General features: G+C 35.8%; 1 protein-coding gene across 3 annotated transcripts in view; it reads left to right on the top strand.

The window, feature by feature from the left end:
- Window positions 1-1276: 1276 nt before the first annotated feature.
- SCN10A (sodium voltage-gated channel alpha subunit 10) overlaps window positions 1277-20881 on the top strand; it is a 96787-nt gene continuing 77182 nt past the window's right edge. For all 3 annotated transcript variants that reach the window (XM_053599688.1, XM_053599687.1, XM_053599686.1), the window contains exons 1-3: window positions 1277-1546; window positions 3103-3230; window positions 6203-6283. In XM_053599688.1, the coding sequence (XP_053455663.1) occupies window positions 1277-1546; window positions 3103-3230; window positions 6203-6283 (479 nt within the window). The remainder of the gene's footprint in view (window positions 1547-3102; window positions 3231-6202; window positions 6284-20881) is intronic.

Raw genomic sequence — 20881 nt, 5'->3', positions numbered from 1 at the left:
GAAGTTGGCAGAGTTCTGTTTTTCTCCATGAACCAGGAAATGTGGTCATTGGCTTACTGCAAGAGGAGACAGGATAGTCAGAAAACATAGAGCACAACATGCAGGGGAAAGAGGAGGGGGAGGGAAGGAGATGGGGGAGGATTGGTGGAAGGAGGGTAATTGGTGGGATCATACCTATGGTGCATTTTGCAAGGGTACGTGTTAAATCTACTCAGTGTAGAATACAAACGTCTTAACACAATAACTAAGAAAATGCAGTGAAGGCAATGTTAACCAGTTTTATGAAAGTATTTCAAATTGTAAATAAAACCAGCACATTGTACCCCATAATTGCATTAATGTACACAGCTATGATTTAATTAAAAAAGAAAGAAAGAAAGAAAAGATAGAGCATATTTGAAATCTCAGACTAGAAGAAACTACTGATGAGGGAAACCATATGATTCCCAGGGAGCACTGGTATTCCCCATAACCCCTCAGCTGTAGTCTAGGTTCAAAGAAATCTAAATTAGACTGCTCTAGATTGGCCTAGGTTTGGGATATAGGATGAAAATAAGGGAGTGGCTAAAATGGTAGGTGGGCCACAAGTCTAATCTGGTTATGGAAAGAAGTGTTTACCATTGAGAAAGTAACCTGGAGGTCCAAATCAAGTTCAAAAGGGAAAGAGAAATGTTGAAAATGTCAATACAAAAGGGTTATGATTAGAAAGTAGGATGAGACTTAAGATAAAGTAGATCATGAACCAAAGGCTTCTATGAATGTGGAGAATGGAACGCACTGGTTCTAGAAATCAGGAAAGACGTCAGTATGAATCTGATGGTGGTAGTGGGATGTTACAAACTGGTGAAGAAGCAATAACTTGGAAGAGCATGGGAAGCAAAGACATGATGCTGAAATAGCTGGGGCAGGATGAAATAAACGGTCTACCCTGATAGCATTGCAGAAGAATGGATCCCTGGGAGAAACCCAGTGTGAGTTAAGGAGGAGCCAGAGCCAGGGAAGGTGAGAAGGAGATATTTATCCTGGCAATCAAGATGGGACAGATGGGAGGGACAAGGCCAGTAGGCAATTTCATATTAGAAATTAAAAAGTTAGGACATTTTATTTGTTTATTCACATCTTTAGGTCTTTTATAAAAGTAGCCTAAATAATATTTCATAAACAATAAGTATATTGGAAATTGAGATTCTTGAATTTATCTAAGAATAAATTCACCTTTCTTTGGTTATGTCCACTCTCATAAGAGTATAAATACTTCTTGAAGAAGAATGAGAAGATGGAATTCCCTTTTGGGTCCCTGCAAACTACCAACTTCCGCCGGTTTACTCCAGAGTCGCTGGTGGAGATTGAGAAGCAAATCGCTGCCAATCAGGCAGCAAAGAAAGCCAGAGAGAAGCCTAAGGAACAGACAGACCAGGAAGAGAAGCCTCGGCCCCAGCTAGACTTGAAAGCCTGCAACCAGCTGCCCAAATTCTATGGTGAGCTTCCAGAAGAACTGGTCGGGGAGCCCCTGGAGGACCTAGACCCCTTCTACAGCACACACCGGGTAAGAGCTACCAATGGGAATGTCTGCTCTCAGCTCCTGAAGAGGAAGTCTCGGTTTCACCAAACATAGGGAGTCCTCCCAAATCCTGGGTGTTATAGCAGTCTGCTAAAAACTTGGATAAAAATATATGTATAACTCACATCTTTGGTGCTTTCCTTGAGTCTTTCTGACATTTGATAGAGGCTAATTAAACCCAAATCCTCAAAAGCAGACAACAGCTGCAGAACTTGCAGAGAAAGTTGGCTGTTCCCTTGGATGAGCTCTGGCCTAGGGCTTCCAGAGGTGTTGGCTCTTTATGCAGGTGGAAAGCAGAGATCTTGAGTTGGGGAGGGGAATATGGAGGCCAAGGGAACAAAAAACAGGATGATTTAAGCCAGTGGTTCTCAGAGTATTATCCTGGAGTCCCCAAAGCCCTGGTACAGGGTCAGCTGCCTGCACGCCCAGCGCTCATCATGGTGCACAGCCAGCCACAGGAGCTGGGGTCTTGTGGGGAGGGTGAGGACATGCCTTCATCTCTGACTCTTTCCTGAAATCAAAGCTATTTCATAACAATATTTTGATATCATTGGTCTTTTTCACTCATATTCTCTGATAAACATACAGTGGTGAATTATAAGCTAATTGATGAGAGATGACATTATCACTGAAACAGCTATGCTTTAAAATTTCCTGCTGTTTTTCTTACTTAAATTCAAGAATCTCAGTTTCCAATATACTTACTGTTTATGAAATACTGTTTATGCTACTTTTATAAAGGACTTAAATATATGAATAAACAAAATAAAATTTCCTAAGTTTTAAATTTCTAATATGAGATATATATACACACATATACACACACACACACACACATATATATACATATACATTGTGTGTGGGGTCCTCAATAATTTTAGAGAGGAAAATATTTTGAAATCAAAACATTTGAGAACCACTAGTTTAAACAAGAGCTTCTCCATGAAATCACCTCACTTGTATTATATATTGAATGTTCTTCCCACCAAAAATAAGTGATGAATGCATGTTTGGGAATTAGGAATGGCAGGAATCAGCCATCTACAAACATACAGTTTGTAGAAAACATGAAAAGCACTGGAATATTTTTCTCTCCCTTCTCTCCCCTGCCTAGAGCCCATATCCTCCTAAATGCTTAGAGAAAGAAAACAGGAACGATTTTAAGTGTCAGAGATTTAGGAGATGAAGAACAGAAGGAATATGATGAGGTGATCCTCTAGTTAGAAGAGGAATTAAATGAAGCCAATAACTTCACCAGTATGCTGCCAGGATCCTCCCCTGGGCTCTCAGGGTCTGCCTGTCCATTAGAGCACTGTCCGTGCTAACAGTCGGGCATGGAGGCTGGGGTCTTGCAGAGAGGCTGAAAACATGCCTTCATTCCTGACCTTCTCCAGCCCCCCACACCTCTGGCTCCCTTGGGCTCCAAGGCCCCAAAACCTTTCTGACCATGAGCCTACTATGACACTTATGCCCAGAAACATGGCTGTGTAAAGACTCTTGTTTCTCAATGGAAGTCTACTTTCTGTTCTGTTTTGTTTTAGACATTTATGGTGCTGAACAAAGGGAGGACCATTTCCCGGTTTAGTGCCACTCGGGCTCTGTGGCTATTCAGTCCTTTCAACCTGATCAGAAGAACGGCCATCAAAATGTCCGTCCACTCATATCCTTTGCACAATTCCTTCTTCCACATGTTAGAATCAGGCCTTGTCCACTGTGTCCAGTGCTTTCTTTAGAGGTTAGCAAGATAGCTTTTGTCAAGTTAAATCCTAAGACAATGAGGTCATTAAATTGAAAAAGTTGCTTGTGACTTTAATGTGTCCAACACCCCAAAGCAGTTCACCTTTGTGCTCACCTCAGACTAATCTGGACACACTTACGGATGTACAACTTGAAAAATGTCCTTTTTATGAGGGGAGTTTTCCTGATGCCCCTGGGCACATTCGTACCATGGTATGTGCTTTGTTCTCACCACAACATAACAACAGGTAAGAGAACCCCAAGGCTTCTCTGGGAAGATTGGATAGACCTGGGCTGTTACTCTGTGCCATAGCCATACTGGGGAATGGCTGCTTACTGGGCAAAAGTGTAATATTTCCCAGAGGACAAAGAAAATAGACCATGATGGGCAGAGCACACATTGTCTCAATGGGACCTCATTGGTCGTGGGATGCTGATAACATCACAAGTTACTCTAAAATTATCAGTAAGTTAATCTGGATCAAAGTATCTATTTATCTAGATTCAATTTATACAATAAAATAATTGTAAAATTAAAAAATGTCAATAGTCTGAAGTTCATACCACATGAGAATGTAATGATTAGAGACACGTTGGTCAAATGTCTGTATTATACTAATGGTTTTAGATAGTATTGGAAGCTGCCTTTAGGTTTTTTCCTAAGGCAAGCCAAACTATTAGAGAATAGACTTTGGCTCGGTTTCCAAGGATCTTTCCTGGTGACTATTTGGATTGGAAGTTCAAAATGACAAAATCATCTCTGGTTTCTAGGGAGTTGATGTGCAAGAACAATCTTATCTCAGTTGCCTGATGGATGGTAGCCAACCTCTTCTTAGAAATCTCCGGTGAAAAGGAGCTCTCCCCTGTTCCCCAACTCTGAGGCAGTTTGTTGGATTTCTGGACAGTTCTCACTGCACCAGCAACTCTGGAATGTCATCTGCCCATTCAACATAAAATTACTTGATAATATCATGTTACATTTGCTCTTTTCATTTTTTTTTTCTTTATGGCTAATCAGCAAGCATTACATTTTATGAATTAGATCTTGAATTTACATATTCTGCCAAAGAATATTTAATGATAATAGCAGGCTCCCACTTGCTAAATACCTCTTGAGAGTCAAGACTGTTAAGGGTACAGAAACCCCTAAAGAAGGGATTAGCATCTTCATTCTACAGATAATGGAACTGACACTCAGAGGCATTAAGTAAATGTCCCAGGTCACACAGATAGTTAACAGGTCTACCCTGCATCTTGCTTTGATGTATCTTCAATGAGAAAGTAGGCAGTTGATGGAAATAGGGTAATTATTCTCTCAGTGTGTGTCATCTCTACTTGGGTAGCTGTTGCTTTTTTAAAAATATATACAATTACACAGAAGTTATAAATAAAGAGAAATAGCAATATACAACATCCTCTTTAAGAATCCTGGTTGAATTACATCCAGATAAGTAAGGAACAGCTAATTAGAAATAAAATCCCTTTAAAAGAACCAAGTGACCAGTGAATATTCTTTTCATCTTGAGATTTGATGAGTAAACAATTGCTTGGTGGAGTCACAGCAAGACAGAAAAGCTGTTGAGGGATTCCCTTCTAACAAAGTCTACATGTAAATCTCATGAATTTGGTAACTACAGCCCCAAAAGATACTATTCAAGATTGGAAATTCTTAGGGTCCTGCTATTAAAATTTCATCAAAATTATATAATCCCAATCACATTTGCTATGACTACTTTCATAAGTAACATTATACATAAGATATCATATTACTTTTAAAGGTTTATAGAATTAGGGGATATAATTTTAATTAAATTCCTTAGGTAAACATTTTCTTCCATATGAAAATATTTTTTAATTTAATTGTAAGTCAGCAAGAAAATGTGGTTTAATTAATAGAATTTCACTTTTCAAAATAGATGTGTTCCTAAGTAACTGTAAAACAAGGCACCTTAAAGGCCTTTAGTTACTGAAACCTAAAATAGATTTAAATATTTCTGCTTTAATTGAAATTATGAAAGATTAATATTTTACTCCCTCTGTAGGTCAAGCTCATATGGGCTTTTTCTCTAGCAAGTATTGTTAGGAGCCCAACTAGTCCTGAGAAAAAATGTCCAAGTGGGAGAGATTTATCTTTGGATTTTCCCAAACAGCATTTCTTCCCATCTATTTACCCCCTCCACTCACCTTCCTTTCAATGTCTCTTTTCCATCTGATGATCTATTTGCCCTTTCTCTGCTCCTAATAGTCGCCTCTCTAGCTGTTCAGAATTCTCCCCTACAGCTTAATTCTATTTGGAATTTTCTTCTGAGCCAGTATTTTAATTCCCTGTGCTTGCCTCCACCATTCCAAGCCAGAGGTCCGTTTCCTAAGTGAGACTGACCTCAGATAAATCAGGAAAACAATGTGACTAAACTAATCTCCATGAAGTTTGTACCCCTTTACTTCTCTCAAACTTTCTAACTTCTCTTTGTCTTTTAAAACAAAAGAAACATTTGCCAGATGAAATTTTGGGCCACCTTGTATAATGAAATGAAGACTTCAGGGCAGAAAGACATTCTATTTCCTTTCATCTTGTACAGAAATTTGTTATCAAACAGTCTGCGTTCACATCTCAGCACCATGGTTGACTAGCTGTATGACTTCGGAAGTTACTTAAGCTTTGTCAATCTGTTTTCCCTGCTCCAAAGTGTTAATAATAATATACACCTGTAAGTCAGTTTTATTAGAAATAATGTGGACAAAGTATTGAGCCCAGCTTAGCATTCAGTAAATGTTAATGGTTATTATGGGACAAGATCATGGAAAGTTTATATTAGGTAAGAATGATAAACTTAATCATTTGGCATCAGAGTGATTCTAGATGGCAACTCTGACTCTCAGGTTTCCTTAACACAGGCCCCTCAGGTGGTTCAGTTTATTTATTACAGTCACTATTTTGGTCAACTGTGTGTGCATGACCCGAAACGATCTTCCAGAGGGAGTTGAGTGAGTAGATTTGCTATCATTGTTTTATCTTTTCTTTTTTTTGTCTTTTGCTTTTCTCCTTTCTCTTGATAGTCTTTGTCTTTTATTTATTCTGCCAGGTCTCACATGAGTAATGCTAAGCCCAATTGTCTATTTGTCTTTTTAATAATTAGCTCTCTTCTTCTGTGGATTTTGTTTCATAAGCACACATGTGATTGTGCACATAAAATATCCAACATAATCTAGAGATAAACTATTAGAATCAATAAAAGAGGCAGCTGAGTACAAATTAATATATAGAAATTAATTGCATATATATACATTAGCAACAAACAGAAAATAAAATATTTTTTAAAATACAATTTACACTGGAATTTTAAAATGTCAAGTGTCTAAGAATAAAATTATCAAAGTATAAGTTAAGATCTCTCCAAGAAAAATTACAAGTATGGTGTAAAATTAATAAAAACTAAAAAAATGGGGAGATGTACTGTGTTTTTGAGTTGAAAATCTCAATATTGTATTCTCCCCGAAGTGACGAATAAATTTAATGTGATCCCAAAATCAAATTTTCAATAGAATGTTTTGGTATTACTTGACTAATTGACCCTAAAATCTATGTGAAAATGCAAAGAGGAAGTTGTAGCCAAGACACTTTTGAGGAAGAAAAACAGAGAGAACTCACTCTATTGGATGTCAAGATTTGCTATAAACCACTAATAACTAAAACAGTGCGCCAGTGGCATAAGATTAGTAACAGAATAGGCAATCCATAAACAGACTGATGCACTGATGCATACGCAGATATTAATTTGTGATAAAGGTGGCACCCCAGAACAGTGGGCAAAGGGTAGGCTTCAGTAAATGATGTTGAAGAATTAGGAATTCCAATGGGAAAACGACAACGACCATCCAACCTTACAGAACACATAGAATCAATTCTAGGTGGATGAAGACCTAACTTTCTTTGTGAAATACAAAGATATAAAGCCTTCAGAAGGAAAAAAAAAAAAAAAAACCAAAGGAAAGAATAGCCTTAAGACCTCATGGTAGGGAAATCTTTATTACATATGACACAGGAAGCACTAATTGAAGAGGAAAAGAAGGTTGCATTTTAATATACTAAAATTAAGAATGTCTGTTTATCAGACCACTTTAAGAGTGAAAAAGCAAGCCTACCGAGTTGAAGATACTTGCAACACATAGCTCTAAAAAGTGCTTATGTCTGGAGTAATGAACCCCCACAAATCAATTAGAAAAATGTCAGAGCAATTGTAAAATGAGCAAAAAATTGAACAGGCTTTTCACAAAAGTGGAAATCCAAATGCCCAATAAATGTGTGAAAGTATTCTTAGCCATCGTTTTTTATCAAGGAGGTGCAAATGAAAATCATACGGGTGATGATTACACACTCATTATACGAGGAGAATTTTAAAGTATGATAATACCAAGCCTCAAGAAAAACACAGGGCAACTGAAACTCAGACATTGCTGATGGGAGTGTAAATCCAGACAATCTTTTGAAAAGCAGTGGCTATTACCTAGTAAAGGTGCAGACACAAACAGGTGTGCACAAACTGCACAAAAGGTGCAGACACTAACCAGGCTCTTAGGTACCCTCCCTTAACATAAATATATACTTGTGGGCACCGGAATACAGCTATAAGAAAGTAGATGAGCATTGTCTATAAAAACCAAAAACTGAAATAACTCAAATATCCATAAATCTTTAGATATATTAAGTATTTTCTTGTTTTATTTTAAGATGAGGTAATGTCCAGGGATAAAAGTGCATAAACCTTAGCTCTGCACAATAAGGACGAGTCTTAAGAATATAATATTAAACCAAAAATGGCAAACACAAAGGATTATGCATGATTCATTTATGCAAAATTCAAAAACAAACTAAAACTAAATTGTTTCGCTTAGTTTTAGGAGGTGAAAATATAAACAAAGCAAGGCAAGAAAAGTACCAAATATAAGGAGGATAGTAGCCACAAAGGGCAGTGGAGAGATGATATAATTGGGAAAGGGCAATTGTGAAGTTCTCATAATGTTCCATTTTATAAACATGGGTAGTTGTCACACAAGCTGCTATGGACTGAATTGTGAACCCTCAAAGATGGGCGCTTGGGTTTCACTCAACCCCTTATGCTACCATGTTGGAGATAGGGCCTTTTAGAAGGTGACTGAGGTTAAATTTGGTCACTAATTGAAGCCTTTATCTGGTGAATTAGTACACTTTTAAGAGAAAGAGACACCAGAGTTTTCTCTCCTTGTGAGGACACAGGGAGAAGGTGGCCATCCACAAGTGAGAGAGAGGGTCTTTACCAAACCCCAATCATGTTGACACACTGATCTCAGACTTCTAGCCTCCAGAATTATGTGAGAAAATAAAGTTCTGTTTTCTAAGCCACTCACTCTATGGTATTGTTATGGCAGACAGAGGTGAGTAATACTCAAGTATTAATTTTAAAACAACTACTGTATTTTGCCACGTATAATGAACAACCATGGTTTTGGTCCAAACTTTCAAGAAAAAAATTTTTGTTTAACTTTTTTTTTTTTTTAATCGCCCTCGGTACAGTGCTGTGGCGTCATACTGCTCACAGCAACCTCCAACTCCTGGGCTTAGGTGATTCTCTTGCCTCAGCCTCCAGAGTAGCTGGGACTACAGGCACCTGCCACAATGCCCGGCTATTTTTTTGTTGCAGTTCGGCCAGGGCTGGGTTTGAACCCACCATCCTTGGTATATGGGGCCGGCGCCCTACTCACTGAGCCACAGGCACCGCCCTTGTTTTAACTTTTTAATTCAAATTTTTGTTTGTTTATGTTAGGTACTCAGTTTTGTATTATAAAGGAATTTTTAGTATTTATCTTTTTTTTAGTATTCATCTTTTAACATACTATGGTATAAAAAACTTACGTAGCAAATAATTGCAAAACACAAGAACAGATACAAAGTATAAGAAATTTCATGTACTGGTAACAAATTTACAATATTTACACATTATAGAAGGCCAAGAGCTCTTCATCATTGTCAATATCAGAAGTACATTCTCCAATTTCTACATTACTAGTGTCTTCTCAAGTCACTTTCTTTGTCCCACTAAATTTTATCATCCCCAGTTCCATCCATTGCATTACTGATGCTGCAATTTTTTTTTTTAGGTAAGAGTCTCTCTTTATCGCACTTGGTAGAGTGCTGTGGCATCACAGCTCACAGCAACCTCCAACTCCTGGGCTTAGGCGATTCTCTTACCTCAGCCTCCTGAGTAGCTGGGACTACAGGCGCCTGCCACAACACCCAGCTATTTTTTTGTTGCAGTTTGGCCGCAGTTGGGTTCGAACCTGCCACCCTCGGTACCTAGGGCAGGCGCCCTACCCACTGAGCCAAAGGCAATGCTGCAATTCTTAAACAATTTCACAACCACTTCCTTCTTGACACTATTTCACAATCTTAGGATCCAATCACAAACCTAGGCAATGGATGCTTTCTTGATTCTGCCTGTCGGTGCTTTATCACTACCAAATGACTGCATCTACAATGTCCACTCTTTCTTCATTAGGGTCTTAAAGGGCTTGTTTACTGACACATCAAGCGGTTGTAGTTGACTGGCTAGCCTACCAGCCCACAGCAAGTTGGGTTTTCAAGTCTTCTGTGATTGCTTTTGCACTTTGTGTAAGATGGGCTTTGAAGTGATCAAAAAACAAACAAAGCTAGTTATTTAAGTAATCCTTCAGGCCTTTGTGTCCAGAATTTGTCAAACCAGATTTTTATCCCTCTTCATCCGTACATCCTTTTACATGCACATAAACAAAAACTCCACTTGGAATCTTTTCTTTCAGAAACTTTTTTCTTTCAAAGATGATGATAGGTGGTAGCTTTGTCCCATCTGCACAAAAGGCTAAAACAGTGAAATGTGTTTTCTCTTGTCCTCTAGTTTTAACAACCACAGCCTTTGCTCCTTTGACGTCCACAGTTCTGTTGGATGACACATCAGATATGAATGGGACCTCATCTATGTTGGCAATTTGGAACAGTTCAAAGTAGTATGTCTTTCAAAGATTGATGGCACAAGAATGAAATTCCAAAACATGATTCTTGTAAGCTGCTAGAAGTTTAGGGGCAAGTTTTGTTCATGTGCTCATGGTCAAACCTTCTTTCTTCATAAAGTTAAAACACCATTTAGGTGTCCCTGAGAAATCATCAATTTTTTTTCTCATGCAATCCTTTTAATCCTCCTCTTGTATCATCCTGGTCGAAACAGAGATTCCAATTTGATGCTGCTCCAGAATCCAGGTTTTTGGGGTTTTTTTGTTTGTTTGTTTGTTTGTTTTTCCGGCCAGGGCCAGGTTTGAACCCACCACCTCCAGTATATGGGGCCAGCACCCTACTCCTTTCAGCCACAGGCGCTGCCCCAGAATCCAGGTTTTTATCTCCTGCTCCACCTCCGTCTACTTTGGAGGTTTCCCTCCCCTTCCATCTTCTGTCCTGGCATCTGAAGAAGCTTTTCTTCCTATTGCTTCCACAATCTGATGACTCTCTCTGTGGGAGGAGGTCCAAGGGTCTCTTGGCAGCTCTGGTCCCATGATCTTTAGCATATTTCATAACTGTTACCTTAAAGCTTTGAGCTTACAAAAATTGTTCTGACATTTTCCAAAGTATTTTTCAATAATTTTTGTGAAATATAAGGTAGATTGCTAGTTCCCAACTAAAGTGTACAAAGAGAAACACCTTGCTCTTCATTGGCTGAAAATGCTTTCATCACAAATTCATCAAAAGTTTGACAAAACTGGTTACCACATTCTAGGGTATTATTTTGCATATGGATATATTTACTGCTTTCTGGAGTTATACTTTTAATGCATAGCATAAATAAAAGAATTAAAAACATTTATATAGATACAGAATTAGTTCTAGCCATCTACCAATGTATAATGCATATCCTTCTTTTTCTCTCAGAAAATTTGAGCCAAAAGTGACCATTATACAGGGTAAAATATGGTAATTTGTGTTTTATGCATATTTTTATTGTGCATGTTACATATAATAATAAAAAGCTCTGAAAGTCATTTTTTAATTAAATGACCATTGTGTAAAATGGCCAGAACACTGAAAAATATACATCAGAAGATAGTAATTAGGTAGAAAAATCATAAAATTACTTAATGTCTGAGATAATATATTGTGCAAATTTTCTATCTTTCTGAACTTTTAATACAAAGTTTTTTCAAAATGAATTGTTTGGGAGTTTTTTGGGGATTTAGGTTAAATATGGAAGGTAGCATGCATATGTTTTACTCTACCCCCTCAAAATGCCAATAAAATGACAGCATGGGACTAAGAACAATATATATACATGAACAAAGAGAAGGAGAAAGGAAAACACAGAGGACAAATGATGTCAAAACAATCTTGGCAGACCCAAAGTGGGTGGAAGAGTGGTAAATCATTTAGCAGATCAGGGCTTGTTAAACCACAGTACCTGCAGAGGGGAATAAAAATGAGAATAAATGCATTCTACCCCCTACAAACCTAAAGGCCCTAGAAACATTGACATGATACAAATAGCAAAAAATGGCAGCAAAAAGAGGAAAGTACGTGGGAGCACTATAGTAAGAAATTAAAGAGCATTCTTTAAAGTTGATAAATCGAGAAATGAAAAAATAATCATATTCAACAGTGCAAAGGTAAGTATGAAAAAGATATTAAATACAGTCATATAATGTATAAAACAGAGAGGAAAGGAAAAAGGGTTACCAAGTGAAAATAAGAGATATTGTTTAAAGGAGTAGACGCTAAGGGCCATATATAATTTAATTTTAATTATAATTATACATTTATAATAATAAATTTATACTTAAAAATATAACTGAAACAGAGATACAAACACTTTCAAATATTGGAAGAATTGTTCACACACACAAAGTAAATAAAACACAACAGGTGATGAAATATTTTAAAAAGCTATTAAGTATATAACATAGTATAAGTATAAGCAAACTAAGGCTAAGAAAATCTGTCAGGTAAATAACTGTAAATGGATTTGACTCACCTACTTAGTGAAAATTCATACTACTTTACAAAGCAGTACCCAACTCTATGTTAAATAAAAAACAATATCCTCAAAGTGATATAGAAAGGCTGAATTTATAGAATAGGCAAAGATACAAGCAAAGCCAAACAGAAAGAAAGAAGGAACCATGACCTTAGTATCAGAGAAAGTAGAATTTGGTAAAAAAGCATTAAACAGGACAAAAATGACACTTTGTAATGCTAAATAATCCTCAGCAATAATTTATATCTTGCAACAAATAATGTGGCAACAATATTCATAAATCAGAAATTAGAAGAGTATGAGAGTTAATAAAAACACATGAGGAATAGAGAAGGTTAATTCATTTCTTTCAGTCTATAACAGATCAAATGTATTTAAAAAATGGAAAGTTATAGATTATGTCAGTAATATAATTATTGTGATACACATATATAATGATGATATAGCAAACTACCTTCCCTGAAAATAGAAAATACACATCCTTTTAAAATATCATACAAATCAACCAAATACTAAGCCATGACAAAAACTCAATAACTCCAAAAAGTAGATGTAATAAAATATTTGGTAATTATACCTCAATAAAATTAGAATATAACAACAAAATCCCCTCCTCCCCCAAAAAACAATGAGAGGCCTTTCCACTTACTAATTTAAAAAATACTCTCTTACAGAACTCTTGGAAGAAAGACAAATTGCAACCTAAAATTATAGAATTTCTAGAGAAGAAAAGATAAAAAAATAGTTTAATCGTTTAATAATAACTTACAGGGTATAGCTGAAGACATGTTCAGGGAATAATTCCCAGCATAGAAGCATAGATTATTCATATGCACAAAGACATATAAGTAAAAACTGAAGAGAAATTAAGAGCCTACCATAAAACTGGAAAAAAACAATAAAATGATTGAAAGAAAAACAGGAAGAAGAAATTAATAATTGCAAGAGAAGAAACAAACTAGAAAATAGAAAAATATGGGGAGGCTGAGGCGAGTAGATTGCCTGAGCTCAGAAGTTTGAGAGCAACCTGAGCAAGAGTGAAACCTCCCTGGAATAAAAACAGCTGGGCGTTGTGGTGGGTGCCTGCCATCCCAGCTACTTCAGAGGCTGAGGCAAGAGAATTGCTCGAGCCCAAGAGTTTGAGGTTGCTGTGAGCTACGATAACACAGCACTCTATCCAGGGTGACAAAGTGAGACTGTCTCAAAAAAAAGAAAAGAAAAGAAGATTAAAAGAAAAAAAAACAGTAGAACTAATAAATTCAAAAGTTGTCAAAAAAAATATGCACAAGACCTTTATACCAAAAAATGACAAAATGTTATTGAGAGGGATTTTAAAATACCTAAATGAATTTAAGGATACTATATATTAATGAATTAGAAAATTCATTATTGTTAGAATGTCAGTGCTGCCCAAATTATTCTACAGATTCAATGACGTTCCAGTAAAAATCCCAGCAGCACCTATTTTGTAGAAATGGACTGATTAGATTTTACTTACATAGATGAAGCAAAATTTAACTATTGTCCTATTAATAGACATTCATGTTGATCCCAATCAACATACTCCTTGTATTTTGCTATAATTATTAAATCTCAGGTGAATATCCTTACACCATGGGAAGCTCCATGCTTCCCTTCCTGCCTACCTATTTGTCTGCATGTTGGAAGATATTATAGATCTATTTTCCATTTTAATCCCTTCTTGTGCTCAGAAAAAACTAGAGATTCACTAGACCAAATATATCTTTGTATGCATATGTGGATAAAGATAAATTTCTAGAAGTAAAATTGCTGGCTCAAAAGGATGTACATTTTAATTTTTGAGATATTGCCAAATTGCCTTCCAAAGTCAGATCGATTTCCATTCCCACTAATTATTAAATGCATTCATTCTTCACCAGATTTTGTATTGACCACATTGTTGATACAATTTCCTTTACAAACACACTTTCAAAAAATATAAAACATTCAAATCTATTTTTCTGGTCCTATTTCTAGGAATTTATGTGGCAAGTCTTGGATAATGCTGAGACTCCTTGGACTTGTAGAAACAATCACATTAGATTTTCTTTTTGAAACGCAAGTTGATAACAGCCATTTGTTATTTACCGTGTTGCTCAGAGCACAAAAAAAGAGAGTAGGTCCATGAGACAGACAGGGGCTCCAAAGATCATACCATGTATTTTTGACAAAAAATTAAATTGAAGCCAGCAAGAACTTAGAAGCCAATCCTATCACTATGTTTCTGATACAATATTTTAGACATAAATGTTTTCCATCCCTCATCTTCCCTCCCTTCCATTAATCCTCCCTGAAACATTAACTTTACACTATTACCTGCTGATAATGGTAGCTCCATGCTTCCCTTCCTGCCTACCTATTTGTCTGCATGTTGGAAGATATTATAGATCTGTTTTCCATTTTAATCCCTTCTTGTGCTCAGAAAAGACTAGAGATTCACTAGGCCAAAGTTAGGGAGAATGTGCCTCATTAGGTATCAAGAGGAGATGAAAAGGGTTGGGGGTAGGATGCTAACAGTGGCCAGAGCAGAACTTTCCTGTTATTCCCATGCCCTGGGCTCACAGAGAATTGTTAACGGGGCACTTTGATGGCCCTAGCTCACCCATCACTTATCATACCAAGATTCTGGAAAAAAAAAAAAATTGACAAATTACAGCAATTTGGTTTGGGGAAAAACCAGAATGGAAAAATAAATGTTTTCTCATTGGGAAAAGAACACGTGAAATGAAGCTGAATGTATGCTGAAAAGGAGAATGGGTATCTGGCACCATATGCTTAAAGAATTACCTTGTGTATGGGTGGCACCTGTGGCTCAAAGGAGTAGGGCGCAGGGCCCCATATGTTGGAGGTGGCAGGTTCAAACCCAGCCCTGACCACAAACTGAAAAAAGAAAAATTAGAATTGCCTTGTGTGAAGTAAATTTGTATGAATGCCATCTATCATGTTGTATACATGCTTTATATGATGCTTTTGAAAAAATTTAGATGTTTTTGACATTTGTTCAAATGGGCATAAATAGACCTAAGTCATTTATTTTTTGATGCTGTATAGTATTCCATAAAGGTATTTTTTATATTTTCTTCTAAAAGGCACAGTTTTTCTTTGTGCATTTAGGTATTTTGTCCCCCTAGAATTTACTATTTGTGTGTATGGCATGAGATAGTCTTCCAAAATCCATGTTTCATATGGATTATCCCAGCATCATTTTGAACAGATCATTATTTCCTAAGTGATTCCTACTACCCTACTACTGCCCGTGTCATGCACCAAATTCCCATTGATCATTCTCATTGATCACTATTTGTTACTCCCTGATTTAAATAGACAGTCCAAGAGAAAATGTAACTTCAAGGAGCTCTGCAAGGTTGATGGATGCAAAATCTCTGATTTAAATGCTTTCTAGTAGAACTCGACCAGGTTGATTTTTGTGCCCCTCTTATTTTTCTTCTTGAAGATTATCTTGGTTATTCTTGTTTCTTTACTTTTCCTGCTAATTTAGGGTCATTTTCAAGCTCTTTTCTGACAGCTCTTTTGAAACGTTGGTAATGCACTGAATTTATTTATTACCTCATCACTTTTACAATACGAAGTCTTCCCACACATCAGCACGGCAGATTGAGGAATTGACACAGGTCTTCTTTTATATAATGTCCCATAACATATTATAATGTGCTCTTTCTAGGTACCTTGTAATCATAGTAGTCTTTTTGATTATTTATTTTTATTGCTAAAAAATCTCAATGTTAGATTTTCATTTCTCTCAATTTTGCATCCATCAACTTCACAGAGCTCCTTAAAGTTACATTTCTGTATAGATTTTCTTAGATTTTCTATATAAATTATGTTTATTATCTTCAATTAATAATAAACTTGTTTCTTACTTTATTATTCTTATACCAGTTGTTTATTTTTACTGTTTTATTGAATTTGTCAGGACCATTAGCACAATGCTGAATCAAAGCTGTAACAGTGAGCATATTTCTCTTGCTCTTGATGTTTTAAAGTACAGTCCTAATGTTTCACTATTATCAGGCTAGCTGTATGGGTCTCATACCGGCTCTTTATCAAGTTTTGGAAATTTATTTACAGTTTTGTTTTGGTTTGAGTGGGTGTTGACTTTACCAAAATTTTTGTATTTATTAAGGTTATTGTATAGTCTTTCATCTGTTAATATAGTATGTTACATTAAGGAATTTGCTAGTCTGTTTTGATTGGTTTGCTCCAGTTGATAATTTTACTGTATTCCATTTGCCACTATTTCAGTTTATTTATTTTGCTAAATGAGGATAGCTTATAATCTTCTTTTGTAAACTGTCCACTTAGGATATGTTGACTTTCTGCCTCATTCTCTTCCTTTTCATTGTTTCTGGAACTCCAAATTATTGCTACTTTGTTTTGCAGAGCAGTTCATTTCTTTCAATCTCCCACAGTGTTTCTCAGCAAGTGATCTAAGGATCTCTGTCGGTCACTAGAAGTCTCTTAATAGCCTCTAAATCATTTGACAGATTCAGAATAAAAAGCAATGCTATCATTTTATGCACAGATAATTTAAAATGTTTAAATATAAGATTATCATGTTCTTCGAATTTCTGACTTTTATGTTGTTAATAGACTTAGTTCTTCTGCTTAACATGGAGTTAATGGTAGGCAATTTATTGTGACTAATGTATTTATTGTCATCTGATAGTTCTTTACATTTGTTAAACTTGCACTTGCCATTGTTACTACTGCATTGCATAATATCACAATTGAAAAAAATGAATAATTATTTCAAAAATGGTTTGTGGAAGTATAACAATAATGACCATAAAAGAAATATAAATCCTACAACATGAAGTAAAGTCACAGATATAAGCAATGAATGGACTCCATCAGAAACATAAAGCATAAATCTGGCTGTCATGAGACAAGTGGACAATGACTGTGAATAATCTCACAAAAACAGACAAAAATATTAAGAAAATAGGAATCAAGACAATGAATAATAACAAGTGAATTTTATTGAACCAACGATCCTTTTGTCCTAATACCCATTTTATTATCTGTTAACATTTTTGTCCAATAATGAAATAAGGCTATCAAAACTTCCATATTATTTTACAATAAGACTTATCAAACTCACTTTTAAACCAACTGATTACCTCTAATAAAAGCTCAAAGTAAGGCTTTCCAGTACAAAACTGTCAAAATTTGATGTTAAATATTGAGTGGACAAAAAAACTATAGTCATCATTGATCCTTATATCAAAAGCAAGCACAATTTTACTCTTGCTATAAAATATGTGCATATGAAACCAGCTTCAAAATTAATTGCAAATACTATGGTTGGAAAGGAAATAAGAAAAACAATTGGTAGAATTTCTCAATCAGAACTACTGCATTCCCTATAATGTGACTGGCATTTAAAATTGATGACTATTATGTATGTAAACAAAGAGATATTTCACATTAAACTGAAACAAAACTGAGAATGAATTAGTTGTCAGCATGTGTTCACTATCTATTTGAGAGAGACGTGTTCAGTGACTTTGTAATATGTACCATGAAGCTAATTTTTAAAAAATAGATTCATAGTTTAATTAAAAAATTAGTAAACTATGAAACAAACTTTAAAAGATATTTTGGCTTGTACACCAATGTTTGCAGCAGCAGTATTCACAATAGCCAAAAGGTGAAGATAACTCAAATGTCCATGATCAGATGAATGGATAAACAAAATGTAGCATATACGTAAGCAACAGAATATCATTCAGCCTCACAAATGAATGACGTTATGATATATCCCACACATGGATGAATCTTTAAAAAAACATTATGGTAAGTAAAATAAGCCAGACACACACAAAACAAATATTATGTGTTTCCACTTTTATGAGGTACCTAGACAGGCACATTTATGGAGATAAAAAGTAGATTAGAAGTGAGAATGGGGAGTTACTGTTTCATAGGCACATTTTTGCATGGGATGATGAAAAAGTTCTGGAGACAGAGTGGCGATGGTTCTACAACACTGTACGTGTACTTAATGCCTCCAAACTGTATACTTAAAAATGGTTAGAAGCAGTCACTTTTGTTATGTATATTTTACCAAAAGATGTTTAAAGGAGTGTGTTAAACTGACATTGAAGAAACTCCGGCCACATGGTCAGCAACAAAAGGTATCACCATACAAATAGAAGATGATGCTTCCAAAGGAAGTACATAACTTATTCCCAGAAAACAGCTGTGGCTCCATAACATGCCTTCAGAGTCTGATGTGCTATTGAGGCACATAGTGGAAACTGAATATAAACTGATTATGGCCACTTAGTGTATGTCTCCTTGACCTATGGGGCTAAAACAAAAAGTGAGTAAGGTATGCTGCTCTCCCACACTGAATTGCTCTAGCAGGCAAACAAAAGAAGGCTTACACAGCATTTTAAAAATAAGAAATAAAAATTTTTAATTACCATTTTTATGAATACAAGTTGTATATCTCAGTGATCATTCAGGATTTTGAACAGTATGGATCTTTGACTCCAGGACCTAAATATCAATGTTTTTAATGATTAGGCATCAAGATTTCTTAAAACTGAACAGTGGTGTTAAATGGCTCCATGGCCAGAGAGTTTAACTTTTTCCCAACGCCCAAAGATTTTCTTCATTCACCGGAAAAAGTGCTTAGGAAAAAAATACATTAAACATATTAAAAATCACATCCCAATTCTGCAAGCAAAGATGAAGAAATACCTTTCAGAGCCAAATATCACCAAAGAGAGGGTGTGACTGCATTAGCCGCTGTTAAGCTAGGCCACTTGTCCTCTGGTGAAACACTGAAAATAGTCTTTAGAGAGAACTCTCTCCATAATTTCTGGGTCTGTGTTTGATCTGACAAGCCAGAAATATCCTCCAAAGCTGCCCAACAACCTATAATTCTGAGTTAAGATTTTCTCATTTAGAAAACATAAAAAATAGGGGGAAGAACAATAAGATATGGAAGCTAACAGTTCAAGCAGCTATAGAGCCTGATACAGATTTATTTCATGAATGGTTTCAAACTCTATTTGTCTTCTCCCAAATATTAAAAAAATTACTATCATTCACTTTTAATTTTATTTTTATTTTTATTTAAGACATATATGTTCATGGTTTAAAATGTCATATTGCTCTAGAAGGATTCTAACAAAAAAAAAAAAACAGCAATTTTATTTTTTCTCATCTCTTTACCCTTAATCCCATCTTTACAGAGGCAACCACTGACAGCTTTTTTAGCTCTTTCTTGTGATACCTCCCTATCTCCAATATATGCTCATATTACTGCTTTTTTAGTTTCCCATTTCAGATTTTCTCTATGGTCTTCCTGTTACAAAAAAAAATTAGGGTTCTAGTTATGTCACAATTTTTGGTTAAATCATCAGATAATACACACAGTGTCTGATATGTTATTTGATTATGTAATAGTACTGCTAAGCAAATACCGTTCCCAGCTGTGTCGTGCAGTGTGCTTTGATAACATTCCCTTTGTACAATGTTTTCCTTTCCCTGGAGTTAATGATGATTTCATTTTTTCATTTGCTCAGTTTTCCATATTTTTACCCTAATTTATTCCCAAACTCTTCTCTCAATGTTGAATTCTTTTTTCAATTTATTTGGTCACATGAGGTTATCTACCTGTTTTAATTTTCCCTTCGTCTCCCCTCCTGCTGACTGGATCTTCTCTAGGCCTGATGCATGGCTCTTTTCTAGAAAGTTTTCTTCCTCCGTTCCTTTTTGGATTCCTTTTGCTTCTCCCTTGGATCCCATATCTTTCTTTTTACTGGTTACTTCCTTGTCTGCTGGAGCACATCCTCTAATAATAACTTTCCTAGAAGAGTAGTTGGGAAGTATTTTCTGAGACTTCATCTACTGGTAGTTATGTTTATTCAGCCTTTACCTTTGACAGTTTGTAAGTGAAGGACTTCTGTATCAGAAATTATTTTCCTGAAAATTTTGAAGGCACCGCTGTCTTCTAACACCCAACGTTGCTATTGAGAAATCTGATGGTATTTTGGTTCTCAGTCCTTTGTATATGATCTGTTTGGTTTTCTTCCTCATAAAAAGCTGGGCTTTTCATTGTACACAATATTCTGAAGTCTTTGTCGTTACGCCTTGGTGCAAGCTTTTTTTCATTCATTTTCCTGAATATCTGTGGGTATTTTTAACAGAATACTTGTATTCTTCGGTCTGGGGAAATTTTTTGAATTATTTCTTTGGTAATTTTCTCCAGTTGATTTCTTTCGGTTTCCTTCTAGATCTCCTATTAATCAGACATTGCACCTACTGGTCTGATTTTCTAATTTTCATACATACATATTTTTTACCTCTTACCCATTTCCGACTTTTGTTCTGCATTCTGTGGGATTTCTGACACTTTAATTCCAGTAGTTTTGTTAATGTTTTACTTTTGGTATCATATTTTTATTTTCAAAGTTGTTTTGTTCTTCTTTTGTTTGCAGTTTTTGGCCGGGGCTGGGTTTGAACCCACCACCTCTGGCATACAGGGCCAGCGCCCTACTCC

This window comes from Nycticebus coucang, chromosome 8, assembly GCF_027406575.1.
Source record: "Nycticebus coucang isolate mNycCou1 chromosome 8, mNycCou1.pri, whole genome shotgun sequence".
Lineage (NCBI taxonomy): Eukaryota > Metazoa > Chordata > Mammalia > Primates > Lorisidae > Nycticebus > Nycticebus coucang.
The sequence above is the reverse complement of the archived record's forward strand: the minus strand, read 5'-3'. Positions and strand labels throughout refer to the sequence as shown.